Genomic DNA, 25,307 nt, shown 5'->3' on the forward strand with positions numbered 1-25,307 from the left:
ACATACATTTTTCGAAGGAAGTAAAAAATGTAAAAATTGATAACTCTATTTCTGACGACAACTGCGAGGATGCATGGTGAGGAATGTACTTATAAAAATTTCGCTTGGCAATTCGACTTCCGGTTAAAGCGCGCGTCTTTTATAGCGTCCTCGACATGTGATTGGCTAAATAAATGCGTCTAAATAGCGACAACGAATCACAGGCGAGGAATGTCTGTTCACATTTTAGTCCACGCATCACAGATTTATCTACTTTGAGTTCTTTCTGCCGGCAGGCACGCACACCGGGTCTCGTCTCATTTTGGTAAAGACTATTAAATTCGCGCCACGCGTTTTCTCTGAAGTCTTTTGTGCATAGGGCGGAAGAAACGGCCTAGTGCCAGATTTCGTGCCTCTCCGATCCATCGTACACCCCGTCCTCCGTATTCTGCGAGGATCATCTATCGAAGCTCGTACTCTCTTACGTTCATTTGTACAAGAGCGTGTGAATTTACGATGGCGTCGGCTATGGACTTTCAAGCGCAGGGTGAGAAGACTAACGGACATGATCAACCAGGGAATCAACAGAATCAGGATTCTTCGGGTCACCAAAATCAAGGGCATGGTCAACATCATTCGCAACAAGCTACGGCTGGTATACCTGGTAAGGACGACGAACGCAAGCTCTTCGTCGGAGGATTGTCCCGCAGCACCACCGACAAAGAACTCCACGAACACTTCAGTAAATTTGGCGAGATCGAGAGTATCTCCGTCAAGGTCGACCCTCACACCGGTGTCTCGCGCGGCTTCGCCTTCATGGTGTTTGCCAATCCCAAGACTATCGACAAGCTGCTCGCGTCCGGCGAGCATTATATTAATAAGCGTAAGGTACGCCATGCTATTAAAATGAAGGATCCAACGTGGATCCGACTGGTTCAAATTTTTTTTTCCATTTTCTTGGACGTTACAATTTTGTGATCGCACTATAGCCTCTTTTCTACATTGTAGCATAGGAAATATGCCACAAAATTATATTATGCAATGAGAGTTGTGCTTGTTCCTCGCACGTTTATAGTCAAATCTCTATTCTTAACTTAACACTTCCGTTTTCCGAGCACTCTTAACCTCTATACATTTAGCATGTTCTTATGCATTGTCCCTATTTCATACTATGTATACATAATACAAATTCCTGATGTACAATAGGAAGGTATTTAATTAATTGCAGTTTATTATACAAACAAATTCATAATTTTGTTTCATGATTATACAGGTAGATCCAAAGCGAGTCAGCAAAAAACCTCAACATGGTAAAGTTTTCGTGGGAGGTCTTACACCAGAAATCACGGATGAAGATATCAAGAGTCATTTTTCACAATACGGCACCATTGTTGAGCTTCAAGCACCTTTTGACAAAGTCAAAAATCAACGAAAGGGCTTCTGTTTTATCACATTTGACTCGAAGGATGTCGTGTATAAATTATTGAAAACTCCGAAACAGACAATAAATGGAAAAGAGGTAGATGTAAAGAAGGTGAAGGTTAATCCAGATCCAAGAAGTCAAGGTTTCTGGGCGCCTGGTTACGGCTACGGTTATGGTGGTGGTTATTATCTTCCCGACTATAATGGCTACCATGGTGGTTATGATGATATGTATACCAGCTATGATTACACCGCATACGACAATTATGATAACATGGGTTATGGACCCAAACCAAGAGGAAATGGCCCAGGACCGCGTCAATTTCAGAGACATCAACCATATTAAATGAAACAGGTATATTAACTATCCTTTATCGTTTCACACTGTCACGTAACTTTAAGAAGGTCCTAGATAGAATACTACAATATATATCAAAAGTCATCCCGTAAGAAAATAGCCCTTCAATTTTCATTTTCTCTGCGTAGAGATCCTATCTAATAATTTAAGAATAACATTGCATAAGAAACAGTGACAGCAATGCTTACTATATTTTTGTCGCTAATATGCATGTGTTTTCTATTGATTGTTGACTCTCTGAGTCTTACTTTATCTTTATTACTATATACAGGCCGAACTATTCTTTCACTAGATATAGGATGCATTCCATTTAGTGTTACAAATACTTCATTTGATTAATTAACCAAGAAAACTTGGTTTTTTTGTCCTTGATTAATTCGAAGTATTTGTAATATCAAGTTGAGTGCATTTGGAATACAGATTACAGTCAAATTGAATTGGGGAAATAGAGGAAGAGAAAGACAAAAAATGAATAGGAGTAAAAAAGTTTGTAAACTGATAACTTCGAACTTCGTCGAACTTTTGGTATTTGAAATGAGTTTTCATGTATATTTAGATGCTGGAGAATGTTAAGATATGGACTGTCACAAGGAAATTAAAGATATAAAAAAATTTTAAAAAAAGAAACGTAAGGAAGGTTGTATGTTGTGTAGAGCAGACGTAGATAAATATTGTGGACACTTCTAAATTGTTCACATCATTAAATTGTGTAACGTATTGGAGTGAATCTTTTTTGTAACAAACTACATTAATCTATGCATGGCTTAGAAAAGAGCAGTTTTCTTCTGTTATTTGTCAGGCAAATATTTTTACAACTTTAACTCAATTGTGCTCTCAAAAAAGAAAAAAGAGAGGAAGAGAAAAGTACAGGCTTACAATTAGTGAAAGACTTATATAGCTATCTTTTTCCATGGTTTAGTGGAAGTTGTTCCCACTACTGAAGATTCATTCCAATATGTTCAATATAGTTTAATGATTCAAAGTGGCTATGCCCCTTCCAATATATATATTCTAACAAGGGATACTCACAAAGTGACAAAAGGCTTTCCTTTTTGGGGAAATGTATACAGTTTTGTGAAAAGTACTCACTGAGACAAGTATATATCATTGCTGCCCGAAATGAAATGAAAGGTAAAAAATCGGGGGAATCAGTTTTGATCAAAATTCATTTTTTATCTGCTTACGTGCGTATAACTTAAGCTAGAACTAATACAATGGTATATTTGAACTCTGCTTGTGAAACTGAGTTGAATGATACTTAACATGACCATTGTTTTCCCTAAAAGGCTTTTGTCACTGAGTATCCTTTGGAAAATGTATATATTTGTGAAAAATATTCACCGAAACAAGTACAACAGTGTAGATCATTGCTGCTCGAAATGAAATGAAAGGTAAAAAAGAAATGAGAAATCGGTGGAATCAATTTTGATCAAAATTTACTTTAATTTTTATCTGTTTACATGTGTATAACTTAAGGCTCCTGGCTCCTTTCCGACCATGTCGAAATCGTGACGTCAGAGGCGAGAAAACACGCTAAAATTTCTTTTCGTCTGGTCTTTGCACATGCGCAGTCATTCCGCATGTCAAAGTCTGATATCTCGATCATTTTACAGATGTTGATTGATTATAAAGGGAAAAGGACAGCAATGATATATAATACTTGTCTCAGTGAGTACTTTTCAAAAATGTATACATTTCCCCAAAAGGCTTTTGTCATTTAGTGAGTATCCTTTGTAAGATTATAAACGGTTCGTTCAGTAAGCTCTGAATTCCCCATGTTTGATACGTTATAAAGAAAGCACGTGCTAGTGATAGCATAACTGAAATTAACATTAATAACAAGTTAATAATGTATAATTAATGAATAATTAATAACGAATAATATTAACAATAGAGAGCTTAATATTTTCATTTAACGATTATTAAACAATCGTTACCCGAAACCAGTGATTCGAAATCAATGTTAAACAATGGAATCAATGTTATCATGTAAAATATACTTTAGAGGTTTAAAAATGCACGTGTCTCATATTTTCTTCTGCAGTAACAAGAGAGATTGACGATAATCTGTCAATATGATTATTTATACAGAATTTGTACTTTCTTTAATGTCACTTGTTCTATTTATAAAGACAATGGCAAGGTTTTCTGTGTAATATAAAATAATAAAATAATTCAACAGTTATTACAACAATATATATGGTATGATCATTAAGTATATAAAAGCTTCGCTGTCCATCTTCATTATGAGAACTATTTTCTCATTTCTTTTTGTTTGTTCTTTATTAATAATTTGTAACTAACATGTATACCTAATATATTGAGTTGTGCCACAAGATAATATATATTATTTTGCATATTAAGAAGTTTCTCACAGAATATCCAAGAAATTAGCATCTACCATGATATTGCGGATATTCATTGAATGCAATCACTGGAAAGACACATCACAACATGTTACAATATCGAGGTGGACAATTTGAACAGTATCTGTAAATGGTGGGCAATTCTAATAGTGTCAGGATACGGATTTTAATGTAATTACATTTCAAGTATATGAATGATTTTTCAGTACTGCCAGTACTTCAATCTATGTATATCAGAATATATATATGTCTGAATAAAAAAATGTCACTCTTATTCGTCTTTGAAAATTCGACAATTTTCTGGGCAACTCAATATTTTAGTACTATGATACTTTATTATTAGTATTCTCATATTCTTTAGAAATTTAAGTTTGTTCACAAGTATTTCTTTATTATATACTATTCACCATATACATTATGTATGAAAAATTAATATGTTGATTCAATATCGTTTATCTTCAAATTATTTTTAAACAATCTTAATTTGTGTGATTACAATCCTGCTACATAATAGACAAAAAAAAGAAAATACTTATGGACCAAGGGCTTATATAAAAATATATTTCTTCCTTATATAACTCATCAAATAGTGTAGTCAAAGATAGTTATACTCTAAATATATTGGTCTAATCTCATACAACCGTTTATAATGACTATGACTGTTCGAATGCTATGTAAGTTATGTTAAGGAATATCCAGAACTCATTTTCGTATCATCTAATATCTGTATAATATCTAATATCTGTATAACACGAGAAAAAATGTGTAAGACAGACTACGAGTTAAAAAAACAAATTGTACATATATGTACATCGTATGTATGTTATATCAAGAAAATACATACATATATTAATGTATGTATAATGTATTTGTACTATGATATAACAATTATAAGGATATGATGATTAGAATTTAGAGGGAGAAAATGTAAAAAAAAATATAAAAAAGAATATAATTAAAATATGAGCGTCCTGGGTATATACATGAAGTGCACGCAAACGACGAATCTAGCTGAAATAGTATCGACGAAATGATACATCTGTAGTAATGAGAAAAAAATATGCATATTGCGGTATAACCATAGTTAACAATATTTATGGAGAATTGTATTATATCGACATCCTGTGAATGTGTCATTGTAAAACATATATTGCCATAGTTAGTCTGGCAATTCTAATCTGTCTTCAATAAAACGAGATGGATAAAATCTATCTCGAAACAAAGTTCTATTACTTGCGTGTCGTCTGTGTGCTCGATTTGTATAACAAAAAGAATAAAATATGAATACGGCGAAGAAATAACAGCATGTAAATGCACACTGAAAAAAAAGTTGTCTTAAACGTTCGAAGTAATTAAGTAATATTAATGTTTAAAGTTCATTTTAGACGATTTATAATTCGTGATAAATTTTGTAACAAATATTTATAGAATTTCATTTATAATTTTATGTCATGTAATACAAAAAATATTTGAAGAAATAAAATACATACATTAGAACATGTGGCACATAAAATTGAAGTTTTAACATCTTTTTAGACTATAATTCGCGACAAAATTTAAAACAAAATTCTATTTATAATTTTGTTATATTCTGATGTGCCACGTCCTAATGTACACATACACACATTATACATATATACATTATATATACATGCATATATCAAACATATACATTAACATACATGTACATTACAGATATTATATGTGAGTATTTCTTAAAATATTTTTTTGTATAATTATAAATAAATTTCTATATCAAATTTTATCGCGCGAATTATAATTCGTTTAAAATAGACTTAAGGCGGCAAACGATCAGAAATTGAAAATACAAATCTGTATATTACTTTAATATTTTCTTTCGCATTTCTATCGCGCGAGTAGCAGTTCCTGTTCACTGTACGAAGACTGCTCTTCATATCGCGAAAAGACTGTCAACAAATGATACAGGCTCTAGAAAATTTTGACAATTAATAGAATTTGCGATTTCGATTACAAAATTAAAAGAAAACTGAATAACATAATTGTTAGAGAATGTAGATAAGACACAATATGCGGGACTATGTTTAGATACATCGAAATTATATTGTACACAAGGCTGAAAAAGCTTTAAACATTCAAAAGTTTTTTCTCAGACGTCGCAAAGGCATCAATAGTTTGGCTTAGTTCGATCAAGCGAAAGTTAACGGGAGAGATCCCTTTTGAGAACATCTTTAATAGAATTTGTTTGTGAACCCTATTGGATGCATTACTGACTACATTACAGCATTAGTAATTAATTTATTATGAACAATGCTGAATGTATATTACTGATGTATATTACAGACTGTTGTACAGAAATTCATGTAAAGGCCTGTGTATATAAGCAAATTGAATATGCAATATGGTCAATATTTATCACATTATTTGATAAAATACTGATCATTTGCAATCAAGATGCTTATACTACATTTTACTTTTTAATATCTAAAAGTATTACCTAGAGATAAACTTTTACATCTAAAATTAATGTACAACAGGCTTTAATTGGTCTGTTAGCGAGACAAACTAATGCATCCAGAGGAATTTACTATAAGCCAAGCTAACTGTCTTTGACATTAAATCTGTATACTGTGTATACCATATTTGCTGCGTGTGAAAATATATATGGAAAACAAAAGAAAGAAAAAGAAGTCTAGAAAAATTAAAGGAAACGATACAGATATTTTGTTACTATTAATTACTATTCGCCTGTTTCACCCATGACACAGTGTATATTTTAATTATAGCAAAATAAATGCCAATTATTTCAAATATTCTTTGTATATTATTATATATAACATTTATGTAATATAATATGTAATTTATGTTTTATTAATATATATATATAATATATATATTATATATATTATATTATATATATTATATTATATATATTATATTATATAAATTTTGTGAAAAAAATATTTTATATATAGATTTTATATATTAGATTGATGTAAAGGATTTTGTCTTTGTGTTTATATTAAATTTAAAATCAAATCGAGTCTTCCCCAAGAGGTTTCTTTTTAAGAAAAAGAATCTTTGTAAGGACTGTGAATTCATCTTTAAATTGACCTGACAATTACAAACAAATCTATGCATCCTGATTTTACACAATTGTAATTTTTTTTATTGTCTAATCTAATTAACAGCCTATCTCTAATATCCTCGGAGAAAATCATGATTAATGTTGATTATCTTTTTCTCAACAGATGGTGCTGAATTCCTTTTAATGTTTCACATTTAGCATGGCATTCTTCAAGTATACACACAGTCAACACAGTGTACAGTCGCGCACGACGAGTGGCACCGAGTAATTTGATGGTGTACGATTTCGACTTGAGCTGCGGCTTCTTGCGTTTCGTATTACACGGGAATTGAACGATCTGACACTCATCTACGGCGAAAGAGAGGAAGAGACAGAGAGAACGACATCGCGTCCAGGTCCAAGTCGCAAGTCTTTCGAACGGCGATGCCTCACCCAGAATCGGCAAGGATGCCGTTGCGATCGGTCAGGTTTCTTCGACGGCTGCGGGGATTCGCGATGTAGCCCTTCTTCTCCTCTTCTTTCTCTCTCACCCCCCTCTGCCAGTCCGAGGAAAACATTCTCTCTCGCGTTGGTATCGTTATAATACCCCGATCACATCGATGCGTCGTCACGCAACGTCGTCTACGGGATCTCGCGCAACAACGATCACGGATCTGGACCGCCGTGCCGAGTCATCTGCGATTACCTGCGTACCTCTTCATAGTCCTCATCATCATCGTCGTCATTGTCATCTGCAACAAGTGCCTTCTTTCGACTATCGGTCGGCCGTCCGATCGCACGGAAGCTCGTGCATGTTTCGTCTGTCCCGGCGATGAGCGCGATGATCCTACCTATATACATCTTTATGGAAGCCTGCATACGCGCTTCGGTAAGTGACAGATTCGAACATGTATAAATACTGTGTCCTAAAAGGGAGACAAATATCCATAAAAGAATAGAAGGGAAAAGTGTGAGGATATGGAAAACCAGGTACATAAGTTTGCTGAGCTTTGATTTCGACGCTGCGAGAATACGGGAAAACAATTTCTATTTCTGGTTCTATGTTTTGTGGCTGTAAAAAATTCACGTTTTTCTTTTCCGCGTACTTGTGTAATATCGAAGGTATTTAATTTGCTGAATTTGTATATGGAGAGTTCGATCGTTAAATAATTATGTTGATCCATTAATAAAGGGATCGTAATTATAATATAATATAAGTAAATGTTGAATTATAATTATATTCCTACTTTCTAAAAAGTCTTAATTTTAAAATTATTGAAAAGATGGACGTAAAGTTATTTAAAACGATTGAAAATTGTAGCGTTTATTTTTTTTAAGGAATATAAATTTATCAGTAAATTTTATATTTTTCTCTCTTTCTCCCTGAGGAACTTTATAACATATTTAAAATTTGATACTCTGAAAACTTCTTGAAGCAAGATTATACACATTGTTACAATCATTTAATTCAATAATCTATATCTCCCAAAAATTTATAACCATTAATAATTGTTTAAAAATTAAAATAGTGATTGAATATAGCACAAAATACCTGCAAAATAAATGCAAGGATAATCTCGATTGTCAATCTATGTGTAAAAGTCTTTGCAGAAGAGTTGCGATAATAAATTGCTAATCGCCCACGAAATTCTAATTTGTCGGCAAATTTTTGCGATATGTCGAGTAAACAATGTATATACATACATATATATATATATATATATATATAATCATCGAACGGTATCGGATTGCATAATGGGTGGAGATGTGTGGTCGTTATTATGATTGTTTGAAGTTTAGATATGTATATATCATGGATTATTATCAGGCACATGTGTAATTAAGAAATGATAATGCCTAATGTTTGATTTGTGATGAAACTTATTGATAGCTTACATAGGTGTGGTATTCATTTAAATGAGGGAATACTACAAGCTTTGTTGCAACTAATCTAATAATTTAACATGATGAACGAAATATTAGTAGATTAAAGTAATGAAAAGACACAAAATATTTTCGTAAATTAAAATTTCAGTAAACTTGCTTAATATAATGATTTACAGAGAAATCTAACAAAGTCACAGTGACAATCGAAATGTTATCCGATATCAGCTGATTCATATACTTAATTAACTATAATTGTTAAATCGATTTTCTTTCACATGAGAGTATTTTAGATATGTATAAATATTATTGTTAGTATCCTAATTAATAGGAAAAAAAAATATATATAAATTTAATAGATATCATTAATTCTTAAATACTCGCTGGATCAATTTTATACAAATAATTTTTCCTTTATATTATTTTACAGAAAAATAATTGTAAATTGTCCCTCTTTTTTATGGAACATATTTTTTTCTTCACACACACAAACAAGAAAGATATATTTGATATTAAATTTTTAAGACTTTTGGAAACTTGACACAATAAAAGATTTTTATTGTTAAATTCTTAAGTTTTAAAAACATAAAATAAGTATATATTCAGAGAAAAGTTATATCCTAGAGAGGAAGAAAAGCATTATATATCCATAATACATATGTATATTGGATATACATATGTATTTACAAAAAAAGAAGGGATAGGCATCCTGTTGAAGGAGAGGAAAAACACGTGTATAACTTTGTATTTAAAACGCGAGTAATTGAGGGTTAAGTTAGATATTTTTTTTTTAATCAATATAATCCGAATAATTTATATGGATAATTGTGTGATTTTTCAGAGATGTATCGATTAATTACACATACAACAAAAATGCATCACGATTGCTGAGACAGTGGAAAAACAAAGAAAAATCGTCGTCCGAGTAATCAGACTGGCAAACTTGGATACATAACCTAGAAGACATAATGTCCCAGCTGAATATCAGCACGGGTAAGCGAGGCAGGGGGGTAGCGAGTACCTCCGCGTCGACGGTATCTGCGTTGAGCAGTTCCACCGATTTGGCGAGCCTCTTTGAATGCCCCGTTTGTTTCGACTACGTGCTTCCACCGATTTTACAATGTCAGAGCGGGCACCTCGTTTGCACAAATTGCCGACCAAAACTCTCCTGCTGCCCCACATGCAGGGGTCCGCTAGGTATGCTGTTATTTTTTTCTCCAAAATTTATTATTATTATTATTCAGATTATTAGAATCGTATTTAACAAATAATCTGGCGATGCACAGGTAACATCCGTAATCTGGCTATGGAAAAAGTGGCGAGTAATGTGATGTTCCCCTGTAAATATTCCACCAGCGGTTGCACAGTTTCGCTGGTGCATACTGAGAAGGCAGATCACGAAGATGCATGCGAGTTCCGTCCATACAGCTGTCCTTGCCCAGGTGCATCCTGTAAATGGCAGGGATCGCTGGAACAAGTAATGCCGCATCTTATTATGAGCCACAAAAGTATTACAACTTTGCAAGGTATTAAATTTTTCTTACTTGACTTTACATCTTTGTTGTAACTTTTTATATATTGTTCTTTGTGTATTCTTCTTTAGGAGAAGACATTGTTTTTTTGGCAACTGACATTAATCTTCCTGGAGCTGTGGATTGGGTGATGATGCAATCTTGTTTCGGCCATCACTTTATGTTAGTGCTTGAGAAACAAGAGAAGTACGATGGACATCAACAGTTCTTTGCGATCGTACAATTGATTGGTTCGAGGAAGCAAGCAGAGAATTTTGCTTACAGGTAATTGAACAATTATAATTCATTGTTGTATTTAATGGAAAACAATTTAGAAAATTTTAAATAAATTAATTCGACATCTGTGACACATTTTTATGTCATATATTAGTGGTTGTGACTTTAATTAAATTATTCTGTTTAACAGATTAGAATTGAATGGTCATAGAAGGCGTCTCACATGGGAAGCGATGCCGCGCTCTATTCACGAGGGTGTATCGTCTGCGATTTTAAATTCTGACTGCCTTGTATTTGACACCTCTATTGCTCAGTTATTCGCTGACAATGGAAACCTAGGAATTAACGTTACAATTTCTATGGCCTGAGGAAAGTCAGAAAAAGCAGTATAAAAAGAAGAGAAAACAATTTTGCAGACATATCGAGCAGTCTTTGGATTATGGGTGCGACAAAAGTACTTGGGTGAGACTGCCCGTTATGCACAGTTAACAGTTCTTTTTACGTTACCAGATGAATATTAGCAATACAGATGTTAGGAAATGTTTGGAGTATGTTGATGATATGCAGCGTTCAAATGCTTAGTACAGGATCGCCGTCGAGAAGCTTTAAAGTGTACTTGTGTGTGATATTTATGTGACACTCACAGAAGCAAATACAATAAACATCTTTTCGATATATCCATGCTGTGACTTTAAAGCTTTGACACAGTATAATATCGAATTCCGAAAAAAAGTACCTGATAATTCGCGCTATTGTCACATTACTCTTATTCATTTCATATTAAATTTTCATTTATAATTTTTTGGGGAGATATTACATGCATTATTGAACTCTATATATTGACATCTTTATTTGATTTGTATTTTAACACTTTTCAAGACTTGGTATGGCAAATGTAGCATTTCACAAATTCATTATGAATCTCGTTATTCAGTTATTGTGTTTATTTGCCATTAGTATACATTTTTATATTACTATTTATTTTTTCATTTATGAAATTTACTTTCATGTTTGTAAAATTCTTATGTTTTTATTTAAATTATTTAATTAAAACTTCTATATATATATATATATGTATGTATATATGCGTTTTGCATATAATGTGATAACTAATATTTGGCTTTTGGATATTTAATATATTACTTAGTATCATGATTACAGATACAATATGATGCTTTTTGCGATTTTCATACACAAACACTGAAAGGCAGATCAATTTTTTACGATCTAGTCTGAATATTAAATCAAGAAGACGGCATAATATTTTTACAACAATTAATATGGTGAAGAGCAATGTTCAATTATAGAAAAGTTCCTGTAAACAAGATAAAAAAGAAAGTCAAAAGTGACTAAAGTGATTATATTAAAATATAAAATGTTTATTTTAATATATGTTGGGATACTTGCAAACATAACAATTATACTAATTTGAAATTAAATTAATTTTTTTAATCGATACAAGTGAGAGAAAAAAAAACATTGCTTTGTACCATATCCATTATCTTATTGAATTAATATTCTTAATGGATGTTTTCTTTTTATGTACTTTTTCTGATACGTTTTAATGCTATTATAAATATAGCAGTCAAACCTAGAATTTTCTTACAGCTCTAAAAGTATTTTTTATTCTTATAATTCATGCTCTTTGAAATACATTAGATTTCTTTCTTTCCACTGTTGTTTTGCAATTAACATTTATAAGTTTTGAAAAGCAATGAAATATTTATACTAAAAGACAGAGCATTGAACTAAACTGCGTAACATAATCCAGTAACTAAGAAAATGAATTATGAGGAAGAGATTACTTTCTTCGGAAAGACAATTTAGACTGAATTGTAATTATATGAGACGAGTAGGTTAAGTCTATAACAATTATATATTTTTCATAGATCGAAAAATGTACGAGAGAGAGAGAGAGAGAGAAGAGCTTTACTTTCGCTAAATAATTCGTATGATTGTTAAAACAATTTTGTCAAAGGCTACTACTATTGAATTAATATTGCTATTAACAAGTATTCAAATTATCGATCAGTTTAATGTATGTAACAATCATGGAAGAAAAGAAGTTTGCGAGCAAAACAGAAGCACTGTTATTGTAAATAAAACGCGAAAATTTATCATGTGATATAAGTAGTATGAATAATGTAAATCATAATATGCTAATATGTATTCACAATGTTGGAAATAACTCGAGGGAACCAAGCGCACGGTGTACACACACTGTATATGATTAGAGTGTATTATTAAGCTTATTGTATTTACACACATCTATTAAGCAGATGTTTAATTTTAATAGATACAAATGAGAAGCGTTTTTGGCGGTTACCGAAAAAAATGAGCAAAAAAAGGGAAGTCGAAAGTTTCTTTAATTTTGAAGTTGATTGTTATTCTGTATCGAGACTGTAGAAATATCTTCCCAACTTTTAGCGTAAAATATAATTCTGCACTCGAAACTGCGAGAATCATCATATTAAGATTTTTATAATCAGAATAGTATGAACACACGGGATAATATATAAATCATTATATGAGATTCGAAAGAATTACAAAGAGACGCTAGATGTGATTTTTCTCTCTGTAGTGTAAACGTGACATTATTAGATCACACACTGGACAATGATCTAATAATTTGAAAAGAACACATCACAATTGTTAAGCATTGTACATATATGATAAGATTAACAATAGTATAATCCTTATTCTTTAAGTAGTAATTTATTCTCTAGCGTTCGAGTTTCATTGCTATTTTACTAAACTTGATCATAAGGAAGGAATACATCTTTCGTTGGTTCTTCATTAATATTTTTTATTATTTCATTTATATGATTTTATTTATATTTATCAAATTATGTGATGTGTAATTTTTTTAAAAGTTTATTTTAATTTTCTTAAAAATTTATTTTAATTTTATTGTAATTTATGAACAAGGAATAACATACTGAACTAGCTGATAAATATAAAATGTTGAAAGTTTTGGAAATTACTATTGTATGATATGATATTGAATGACATAAATTCACCAGCATTTCGTTTTTAAACGATTCTAATATATTTTTTTAAAGTTTTGTAAGATTTATATTACAGTGTAACTTTCTCTCCTTCACTTCAAATATAAAATTTTTAAAAATTAGACTTGATAAATATATATCAAAATATTTTAAAATTCATTACATTAATATTTGGCTAATGAAACGTCTTATGTTTAAAGGAGAGATTCTGACACATTCTTTGTACACGCTTTGAACTCTCCATATTTATTTATATTAATGAATAATTATTTATATATGTGATCTATATTGCAACTGCAATACAAAAAATGATTTTATACAAAGTGTATTTGACAAAAGCGTGACATATCCCAAATAAATTATGAATTTGAGTGAACGAGAGTGTAGTAGATTTATCTTGTTTGACAATTTGTATGGTACAATTATGAAATTGTGTAGACGAATAATCATTATAACTGCCCGATCTCTTAATGATGAATTTTTATGTTCTATCTACACGATATCATAGAACAGCCTAAGGTGCTCATGTATCCACAAAATAGTATAACTGTCGAGAGAATAGGTTTATTTAAATATAATGTATATACTTATTATATATGCATATTTATAGAATCTACAGAATGTTCAAGCCATGTATAAAGAAAACTATAAATAAAATTTTTTTTATAAATATTTTTTTATTACATGTACAATATTACTCTTCCTCTCTCTCTCTCTCTTATACCTATTCACAAATTAAGAAAAAACGTAATTTAAATAAAATATATATGATATAATAAGAGGAGAGATCTAGTAAATTTGTTATTATCAGATGTATTTGCATTCATATAGCATTTTGCAATATTTATCTTTATTTTATATAATTGGTATTGTGCTATATAAATTGTTTTATTTTCTATTCTTTTTTTTACATAAATAATACTTTGTAGAAAAATTTTACATAATACTTCAAACAGAGATATGTTTGAAAAATGAATACTTACGCATAAAATGAATACTTAATAACTCTCATCATAAGGATCTTCTGGATCTCCTAAAGATCATTTTTGAATATGAACATTATGGGTTCCAATAATTCTGAACAACTCAAGTTGAAACAAGCTCAAGGATGCTATTAAGCATTCATCGCCCACCTGTCGCATAAGTTTCGGTACAGTTTTATATATAAATTTGTATATAAGGGAGGAAAAAATATATATAACTCTTTTTATAAGAAAAGTGAAAAGAAAGATACCTGTATTCTTCTGTTTGTTGTTTTGGCTTTTTAACAATAAATATTTTCTCCTACATACATTTAAATCCACATGACAGAAATATATCTTTATTTGAGAGATCCAAAAGCAACTCATCCTCCAATTTGTTAATTTGATTTGCACAATTTGTATGGAAACAGATTTTTGTAAAAGCCAGAAAAATGTCTGTGTGACATCTGCACTGCCATAATTCATATGTACATGTGTATCCTTAGGAGAAATTGCATCTTCCATATATGATATCTTCTGCGTTTCAATACCTATTATAAATCCAAACATGCAATCAAACATCTACATGATCTTATGAATAATATAAATGTAATAGAAATTATATTTTAATTTTCAAATTATTTTAGTTTAAATATAACAGTTTAAATATAACAGTTGATTAACAGAATTGTAAAGTGCTTGTGATATACCTGCAGCAGAGACTCTTCCATTGCTTGCATCAATTCCTTCGTTTATAAAAAAACAATGTTGATAACAAAATCCTGTGTCCCCATGTCACACTTGTTTATATTTATTAATATTACGGCTAATAGCAGAAAACAGTCTTTGTACTTTATTATACTTTGCAAATATCTCCTTGCCACTGCGTGTAATGAAGATACATAGAGCCAGAATGAATAACAATGTTTATGCTTGGATTTGCTGAAAAAAAAACAAAACATTTATTATGAATATTTAAGAATAAACAAATATAAAGCAATATATGAAATATATCGAAAAATTTACAAATATTTATCTCCCTGTAAGTATATATAATTTTTAATAAAGAGACATAATTACTTTTGCATCCTGATAAATCGCCATTTTCTCGCAATATAATATTATAATAATAATTGAAATCACTTTGAGTATTTTATTTTTCTTCTTTTATTATCAATTTTCTTTTGAAATGCAGTATTTTCTTTCTTTTTCTTTTTTTCTCCTTATCTCGGCATTTTATTATAATTTTCGCGTAAAAGCTGTCATCGATATTTCACATCATGACTAAATATTTTAATAATTGTTAATAACAACGTTCATAGTGATACATATTGTATTTTTTATTATTATGAATTTTTTATTTACGAGTATCATCAATTTGTAAAAATTATTTAGCATTATTTATTTAATTTAAAACAGGTTATGTATCCCATATGTGCCACGTGTCTCTTAAGACGTTCGAAAAATCGTCCGAGTTAATAGGGGAACATATTCTGCAAAGAGGTAGTGCAGCAATAAATGTCTTTTAATATTCCCGAAAAATCGTCTGAGTTAATAGGAATACATGTTATGCAAAGAGGTTGTTCGAAGTAACGTCGGTAATGAAGGTTGGTAAATTATCGACGTTATTATCGACGTTATTATCGATAAATTACCAACCTTTATTACCGACGTTACTTCGATCTACCTCTTTGCATAATATGTATTCCTATTAACTCAGACGATTTTTCGGACCTGAAAAGACACATATTGCTACACTATATCTCTTCGCAAAATATGTTCCCCTATTAATTCAGACGATTTTTCGAGCTATTGCTCTAACTATTATCTATTTATCTCTTCGCAAAATATTATCTATTAATTTAGATGAATTATCGAAGATATTAAAAGACTCGTATTATTGCACGTTAATTGCATTAATAATTATCTGTAAATTAATAACAAAAATATATGAAAACTGATTTTTCTCGCAGATTCTGCCACTGAATAAGCGCAAGAAAGAGTCCTGATGTCTTTTAATATATTTTAAATAATATGTTATAATACTTTAAACTTGATTAATATTTTTGAAAGTTATCAGCTGATTTCTATCAAAAAATATTAATCGAGAATAAGATATTATAACATATTATTTTCAACATATTACTATTTTAATTTTTTATCATATTATTTAAAAATTTAATTAATAAATTAACGCTTTAATCAGCTGATTTCTATGAAAAACTATTAATCGAGTTTAAACAAATTTTATATTATTTTTAAAAAAATATTTTTTTTAACATAAAACCGAAGAATAGCGCGCGCGTAGCGCACGCTTGTGTTGTTCTAGCCCATTTCTAAAAAGTGCATGTTAAGTCGATTCTCGAAAGTCTCGAAATATTGTTGCCTCTTTTCCGCAATGCTGATTGGTTTTCTGTCGATTCGCGTTGTGTGTTATATTCGTAGCATCGAAAAACTGTCATCGCGAGGGTTAACAGTTAGCAGTTTGACCAAAATAAAATAAAATAAAATAATAATGTTTTAAATAATATGTGATAATACTTTAAGCTTAATTAATATTTTTGACATTCGCGTTGTGTGTTATATTCGTAGCATCGAAAGGCTGTCATCACGAGGGTTAGCAGTTAGCAGTTTGACAGTTAGTCTAAAATAAAATTAAATAAAATAATAATATGTTTTAAATAATATGTGATAATACTTTAAGCTTAATTAATATTTTTGACATTCGCGTTGTGTGTTATATTCGTAGCATCGAAAGGCTGTCATCGCGAGGGTTAGCAGTTAGCAGTTTGACAGTTAGTCTAAAATAAAATTAAATAAAATAATAATATGTTTTAAATAATATGTGATAATACTTTAAGCTTGATTAATATTTTTGACATTCGCGTTGTGTGTTATATTCGTAGCATCGAAAGGCTGTCATCGCGAGGGTTAGCAATTAGCAGTTTGACAGTTAGTCCAAAAAGTAAAATAAAATAATGTTTTAAATAATATGTTATTATACTTTAAACTTGATTAATATTTTGGCGGAAAAAAAGCAAAAATACTTGCGAGAATCGACTTAATGTCTTTTTTAGAAAAAGATTAGAATAACAAAAGCGCGCGTTACGCCATTCCTCGATTTTAAATAAAAAATTAATATTTTTATATAAAGTTTGTTTAAACTTGGTTAATATTTTTTGATAGAAATCAGATGATTAAAGCATTACATTGCTAATTAAATTTTAACATAAAAATATGTTATAAAATTTAATATAATAATGTTAGAAATAATATGTTATAATGCCTTATCTGTGCGATTAATATTTTTTGACAGAAATCAACTGATAGCTGTTATAAATATTAATCGAATTTAAGGAATTATAATACATTATTTAAAACATATTATTATTTTAAATGTTATAACATATTCTTATTTTAAGAATTAATTAGCAATTTTACGTTTTTAATCAACTGATTTCTGTAAAAAAAATATTAATCGAGGATAAAATATTACAACATATTATTCACAACATATTGCTATATATTTTAATTATTATAACATATTATTATTTTAAAATTTAATTAGCTCACTATATTAATATTTTTTAATTTATTCATTTAATTATAAAGTAATATATTTATTAAGTTAAAAATAGAAGTGAGACATAAATCCAAATTAACAATTAAGGTTCCGTAGCAATTTTTAAGGACAAATATTTTCTAAATTAGAGTCATAAATATATTTCGTCCGACACTTCTCGATAATCTTAATATAATTCGAATTGCGAATGCGCAGTAGAAATGAGTATCGACATCTATTACCGCGATATATGTATATAGTTACGCATAATATTAAAAATTAAAATTTTAAGCCGCTGACCCCATACGGCGCGGATTTACTTTACGTATATTAGACCAAAAAGTTTGTAGGCTGATATGGTGATGGTACCATCATAATGTGCAGGCAATGTACTGTTGAAATATATGAAAGATTAATTTTTGGCTCGCTTTAAAATATTGAAAATTAAAACTTTTTACCCGCGAACCCCATACGGCGCGGATTCATTTTACGTAGATTAGACCAAAAAGATTAATATTAGATTAATATTTTTTGACAGAAATCAGCTGATAGCTGTTATAAATATTAATCGAGTTTAAGGAATTATATATTACATTATTTAAAACATATTATTTTAAATGTTATAACATATTCTTATTTTAAAAATTAATTAGCAAATTAACGTTTTAATTAGCTGATTTCTGTAACAAAAATATTAATCGAAGATAAGATATTACAACATATTATTTACAATATATTGCTATTTTAATTTTTATAACATATTACTATTTTAAAATTTAATTACCTTACTATATTAATATTTTCTAATATATTTATTTAATTAAGAAGTAGTATATTTATTAAGTTAAGAATAGAACTGAGACATGAATACAAATTGACAATTAAGGTTTCGTAGATATAATTTTTAAAACAAAAATTATTTTCTTAATTAGAGTCACAAATATATTTCGTCCGACACTTTTCGATAATCTTGATATAATTCGAATTCCGAATGCGCAGTAGAAATGAGTTTCGACATATATTACCGCGATATATGCATGCAGTCACTCATAATTCGTAATAATGTGCAGACAATGTACTGTTAAAATGTATATAAGATTAATTTTTTGCACGTTTTGAAATATCGAAAATTAAAATTTTTAAGCCGCAAATCCCATACGGCGCAGATTTATATAACGTATATTAGACCAAAAAGGTAGTACGCTGGTATGCTTATGGTACAAAGATAATCTGCAAACAATACACTATTGAAATATATATACGATGAATTTTTGGCTCGCCTTAAAATATTAGAAATCGATACTTTTTTACAGTTGACCCTATGCGACGCATCCCTATTTTATGTATATCATATTAAAAAATTTGTACGCTGGTGTCTGCATGGTACCAAAAGATTCTGTAATCAATGTACTATTAAAAAGTATAATCGATGAATTTCTGGCTCGTCTTAAAATATTAGAAATTGATACTTTTTTGCGGCTGACCCTATGCGACGCATACTTATTTTATGTATATCATATTAAAAAATTTGTACGCTGGTGTCTGCATGGTACTAAAAGATTCTGCAATCAATGTATTATTAAAATGTATAATCGATGAATTTTTGGCTCGTCCCAAAATATTAGAAATTGATACATTTTTGACGCGGACCCTGTGCGATGCATCCTTATTTTATGTTTATCATATTAAAAAATTTGTACGCTGGTGTCTGCATGGTACCAAAAGATTCTGTAATCAACGTACTATTAAAATGTATAATCGATGAATTTTTGGCTCGTCTTAAAATATTGGAAATTAATACATTTATGCCGCTGACCCTATGCGACGCATACTTAATTTATGTATAGCAAATGAAAACATTTGAACGCTGTTGTCTGCTTGGTACCAAAAGATTCTGTAATCAATGTACTATTAAAATGTATAATCGATGAATTTTTGGCTCGTCTTAAAATATTAGAAATTAATACTTTTTTGACGCGGACCCTGTGCGACGCATCCTTATTTTATGTTTATCGTATTAAAAAATATGTACGCTGGTGTCTGCATGGTACCAAAAGATTCTGTAATCAATGTACAATTAAAATGTATAATCGATGAATTTTTGGCTCGTCTTAAAATATTAGAAATTAATACATTTATGCCGCTGACCCTATGCGACGCATCCTTAATTTATGTATAGCAAATGAAAAAGTTTGTACGCTGCTGTCTGCTTAGTACCAAAAGATTCTGTAATCAATGTACTATTAAAATGTATAATCGATGAATTTTTGGCTCGTCTTAAAATATTAGAAATCGATACTTTTTTGACGCGGACCCTGTGCGACGCATCCTCATTTTATGTTTATCGTATTAAAAAATTTGTACGATGGTGACTGCATGGTACCAAAAGATTCTGTAATCAATGTACAATTAAAATGTATAATCGATGAATTTTTGGCTCGTCTTAAAATATTAGAAATTAATACATTTATGCCGCTGACCCTATGCGACGCATACTTAATTTATGTATAGCAAATGAAAATGTTTGTACGCTGTTATCTGCTTGGTACCAAAAGATTCTGTAATCAATGTACTATTAAAATGTATAATCGATGAATTTTTGGCTCGTCTTAAAATATTAGAAATTAATACATTTATGCCGCTGACCCTATGCGACGCATCATTAATTTATATATAGCAAATGAAAAAGTTTGTACGCTGTTGTCTGCTTGGTACCAAAAGATTCTGTAATCAATGTACTATTAAAATATATAATCGATGAATTTTTGGCTCGTCTTAATATATTAGAAATCGATACTTTTTTGACGCGGACCCTGTGCGACGCATCCTTATTTTATGTTTATCGTATTAAAAAATTTGTACGCTGGTGTCTGCTTGGTACGAAAAGATTCTGTAATCAATGTACAATTAAAATGTATAATCGATGAATTTTTGGCTCGTCTTAAAATATTAGAAATTAATATATTTATGCCTCTGACCCTATGCGACGCATACTTAATTTATGTATAGCAAATGAAAAAGTTAGTACGCTGTTGTCTGCTTGGTACCAAAACATTGTGTAATGAATGTACTATTAAAATGTATAATCGATGAATTTTTGGCTCGTCTTAAAATATTAGAAATCGATACATTTTTACCGTAGACCCTGTGCGACGCACCCTTATTTTATTTTTATCGTATTAAAAAATTTGTACGCTGGTGTCTGCATGGTACCAAAAGATTCTGTAATCAATGTACAATTAAAATGTATAATCGATGAATTTTTGGCTCGTCTTAAAATATTAGAAATTAATACATTTATGCCGCTGACCCTATGCAACGCATACTTAATTTATGTATAGCAAATGAAAAAGTTAGTACGCTGTTGTCTGCTTGGTACCAAAAGATTCTGTAATCAATGTACAATTAAAATGTATAATCGATGAATTTTTGGCTCGTCTTAAAATATTAGAAATTAATACATTTATGCCGCTGACCCTATGCGACACATAATTAATTTATGAATAGCAAATGAAAAAGTTAGTACGCTGTTGTCTGCTTGGTACCAAAAGATTCTGTAATCAATGTACAATTAAAATGTATAATCGATGAATTTTTGGCTCGTCTTAAAATATTAGAAATTAATACATTTATGCCGCTGACCCTATGCGACGCATACTTAATTTATGTATAGCAAATGAAAACATTTGTACGCTGTTGTCTGCTTGGTACCAAAAGATTCTGTAATCAATTTACTATTAAAATGTATAATCGATGAATTTTTGGCTCGTCTTAAAATATTAGAAATTAATACATTTATGCCGCTGACCCTATGCGACGCATACTTAATTTATGTATAGCAAATGAAAAAGTTAGTACGCTGTTGTCTGCTTGGTACCAAAACATTCTGTAATGAATGTACTATTAAAATGTATAATCGATGAATTTTTGGCTCGTCTTAAAATATTAGAAATCGATACTTTTTTACCGTAGACCCTATGCGACGCAACATTATTTTATGTATATCAAGTTAAAAAATTTGTACGCTGGTGTCTGTTTGGTACCAAAAGATTCTGTAATGAATGTACTATTAAAATGTATAATCGATGAATTTTTGGCTCGTCTTAAAATATTAGAAATCGATACTTTTTTGACGCGGACCCTGTGCGACGCATCCTTATTTTATGTTTATCGTATTAAAAAATTTGTACGCTGGTGTCTGCATGGTACCAAAAGATTCTGTAATCAATGTACAATTAAAATGTATAATCGATGAATTTTTGGCTCGTCTTAAAATAATAGAAATTAATACATTTATGCCTCTGACCCTATGCGACGCATACTTAATTTATGTATAGCAAATGAAAAAGTTTGTACGCTGTTGTCTGCTTGGTACCAAAAGATTCTGTAATCATTGTACTATTAAAATGTATAATCGATGAATTTTTGGCTCGTCTTAAAACAATAGAAATTCATACTTTTTTGACGCGGACCCTGTGCGACGCATCCTTATTTTATGTTTATCGTATTAAAAAATTTGTACGCTGGTGTCTGCATGGTACCAAAAGATTCTGTAATCAATGTACAATTAAAATGTATAATCGATGAATTTTTGGCTCGTCTTAAAATAATAGAAATTAATACATTTATGCCTCTGACCCTATGCGACGCATACTTAATTTATGTATAGCAAATGAAAAAGTTTGTACGCTGTTGTCTGCTTGGCACCAAAAGAATCTGTAATCATTGTACTATTAAAATGTATAATCGATGAATTTTTGGCTCGTCTTAAAATATTAGAAATTCATACTTTTTTGACGCGGACCCTGTGCGACGCATCCTTATTTTATGTTTATCGTATTAAAAAATTTGTACGCTGGTGTCTGCATGGTACCAAAAGATTCTGTAATCAATGTACAATTAAAATGTATAATCGATGAATTTTTGGCTCGTCTTAAAATATTAGAAATTATTACATTTATGCCGCTGACCCTATGCGACGCATCCTTAATTTATGTATAGCAAATGAAAAAGTTTGTACGCTGTTGTCTGCTTAGTACCAAAAGATTCTGTAATCAATGTACTATTAATATGTATAATCGATGAATTTTTGGCTCGTCTCAAAATAATAGAAATCGATACTTTTTTGACGCGGACCCTGTGCGACGCATCCTTATTTAATGTTTATCGTATTAAAAAATTTGTACGCTGGTGTCTGCATGGTACCAAAAGATTCTGTAATCAATGTACTATTAAAATGTATAATAGATGAATTTTTGGCTTGTCTAAAAATATTAGAAATCGATACTTTTTTGACGCGGACCCTGTGCGTCGCATCCTTATTTTATGTTTATCGTATTAAAAAATTTGTACGCTGGTGTCTGCATGGTACCAAAAGATTCTGTAATCAATGTACAATTAAAATGTATAATCGATGAATTTTTGGCTCGTCTTAAAATAATAGAAATTAATACATTTATGCCTCTGACCCTATGCGACGCATACTTAATTTATGTATAGCAAATGAAAAAGTTTGTACGCTGTTGTCTGCTTGGTACCAAAACATTCTCTAATCAATGTACAATTAAAATGTATAATCGATGAATTTTTGGCTCGTCTTAAAATATTAGAAATTAATACATTTATGCCGCTGACCCTATGCGACGCATACTTAATTTATGTATAGCAAATGAAAAAGTTAGTACGCTGTTGTCTGCTTGGTACCAAAACATTCTGTAATGAATGTACTATTAAAATGTATAATCGATGAATTTTTGGCTCGTCTTAAAATATTAGAAATTAATACATTTATGCCGCTGACCCTATGCGACGCATACTTAATTTATGTATAGCAAATGAAAATGTTTGTACGCTGTTATCTGCTTGGTACCAAAAGATTCTGTAATCAATGTACTATTAAAATGTATAATCGATGAATTTTTGGCTCGTCTTAAAATATTAGAAATTAATACATTTATGCCGCTGACCCTATGCGACGCATCATTAATTTATATATAGCAAATGAAAAAGTTTGTACGCTGTTGTCTGCTTGGTACCAAAAGATTCTGTAATCAATGTACTATTAAAATATATAATCGATGAATTTTTGGCTCGTCTTAATATATTAGAAATCGATACTTTTTTGACGCGGACCCTGTGCGACGCATCCTTATTTTATGTTTATCGTATTAAAAAATTTGTACGCTGGTGTCTGCTTGGTACCAAAAGATTCTGTAATCAATGTACAATTAAAATGTATAATCGATGAATTTTTGGCTCGTCTTAAAATATTAGAAATTAATATATTTATGCCTCTGACCCTATGCGACGCATACTTAATTTATGTATAGCAAATGAAAAAGTTAGTACGCTGTTGTCTGCTTGGTACCAAAACATTGTGTAATGAATGTACTATTAAAATGTATAATCGATGAATTTTTGGCTCGTCTTAAAATATTAGAAATCGATACATTTTTACCGTAGACCCTGTGCGACGCACCCTTATTTTATTTTTATCGTATTAAAAAATTTGTACGCTGGTGTCTGCATGGTACCAAAAGATTCTGTAATCAATGTACAATTAAAATGTATAATCGATGAATTTTTGGCTCGTCTTAAAATATTAGAAATTAATACATTTATGCCGCTGACCCTATGCAACGCATACTTAATTTATGTATAGCAAATGAAAAAGTTAGTACGCTGTTGTCTGCTTGGTACCAAAAGATTCTGTAATCAATGTACAATTAAAATGTATAATCGATGAATTTTTGGCTCGTCTTAAAATATTAGAAATTAATACATTTATGCCGCTGACCCTATGCGACACATAATTAATTTATGTATAGCAAATGAAAAAGTTAGTACGCTGTTGTCTGCTTGGTACCAAAAGATTCTGTAATCAATGTACAATTAAAATGTATAATCGATGAATTTTTGGCTCGTCTTAAAATATTAGAAATTAATACATTTATGCCGCTGACCCTATGCGAC

General features: G+C 30.3%; 2 protein-coding genes and 1 long non-coding RNA gene across 3 annotated transcripts; 2 read left to right on the plus strand and 1 right to left on the minus strand.

Moving 5' to 3' along the window:
* The first annotated feature begins 242 nt into the window (after window positions 1-242).
* On the plus strand, window positions 243-6,917 carry LOC145939381 (RNA-binding protein squid). Its single transcript, XM_083043646.1, has 2 exons — window positions 243-867; window positions 1,253-6,917. Exons 1-2 carry the CDS (start codon window positions 496-498, stop codon window positions 1,745-1,747), a joined length of 867 nt encoding a protein of 288 aa, XP_082899772.1. The 5' UTR covers window positions 243-495; the 3' UTR covers window positions 1,748-6,917.
* A 500-nt stretch (window positions 6,918-7,417) lies between these two features.
* On the plus strand, window positions 7,418-14,483 carry LOC145939605 (E3 ubiquitin-protein ligase SIAH1). The gene is made up of 5 exons (XM_083044055.1): window positions 7,418-8,060; window positions 9,897-10,252; window positions 10,342-10,581; window positions 10,659-10,851; window positions 10,994-14,483. Exons 2-5 carry the CDS (start codon window positions 10,024-10,026, stop codon window positions 11,169-11,171), a joined length of 840 nt encoding a protein of 279 aa, XP_082900181.1. The 5' UTR covers window positions 7,418-8,060; window positions 9,897-10,023; the 3' UTR covers window positions 11,172-14,483.
* Window positions 14,484-14,692: 209 nt separating this feature from the next.
* LOC145939626 (uncharacterized) lies at window positions 14,693-16,317 on the minus strand. Its single transcript, XR_014425853.1, has 4 exons — window positions 15,854-16,317; window positions 15,484-15,715; window positions 15,046-15,324; window positions 14,693-14,944 (listed from the first exon to the last, which is right to left on the minus strand). It is a non-coding gene; the product is annotated as an uncharacterized LOC145939626 (long non-coding RNA).
* Between the last annotated feature and the right edge of the window lie 8,990 nt (window positions 16,318-25,307).

The sequence above is a fragment of the Prenolepis imparis genome, unplaced genomic scaffold, assembly GCF_030444845.1.
Source record: "Prenolepis imparis isolate NDT839.2.m4 unplaced genomic scaffold, iyPreImpa1.0 SCAF_8, whole genome shotgun sequence".
NCBI classification, from domain to species: domain Eukaryota; kingdom Metazoa; phylum Arthropoda; class Insecta; order Hymenoptera; family Formicidae; genus Prenolepis; species Prenolepis imparis.

What these genes read in the sequence shown, in the direction of transcription:
- LOC145939381 (XM_083043646.1), top strand. Translation starts at nt 496, where the DNA reads ATGGCGTCGGCTATGGACTTTCAAGCGCAGGGTGAGAAGACTAACGGA. An exon ending in ATTATATTAATAAGCGTAAG is followed by an intron (nt 868 to 1,252) that starts GTACGCCATGCT and finishes ATGATTATACAG; the next exon opens with GTAGATCCAAAGCGAGTCAG.
- LOC145939605 (XM_083044055.1), top strand. Translation starts at nt 10,024, where the DNA reads ATGTCCCAGCTGAATATCAGCACGGGTAAGCGAGGCAGGGGGGTAGCG. An exon ending in AAGTATTACAACTTTGCAAG is followed by an intron (nt 10,582 to 10,658) that starts GTATTAAATTTT and finishes ATTCTTCTTTAG; the next exon opens with GAGAAGACATTGTTTTTTTG. An exon ending in GCAGAGAATTTTGCTTACAG is followed by an intron (nt 10,852 to 10,993) that starts GTAATTGAACAA and finishes TCTGTTTAACAG; the next exon opens with ATTAGAATTGAATGGTCATA.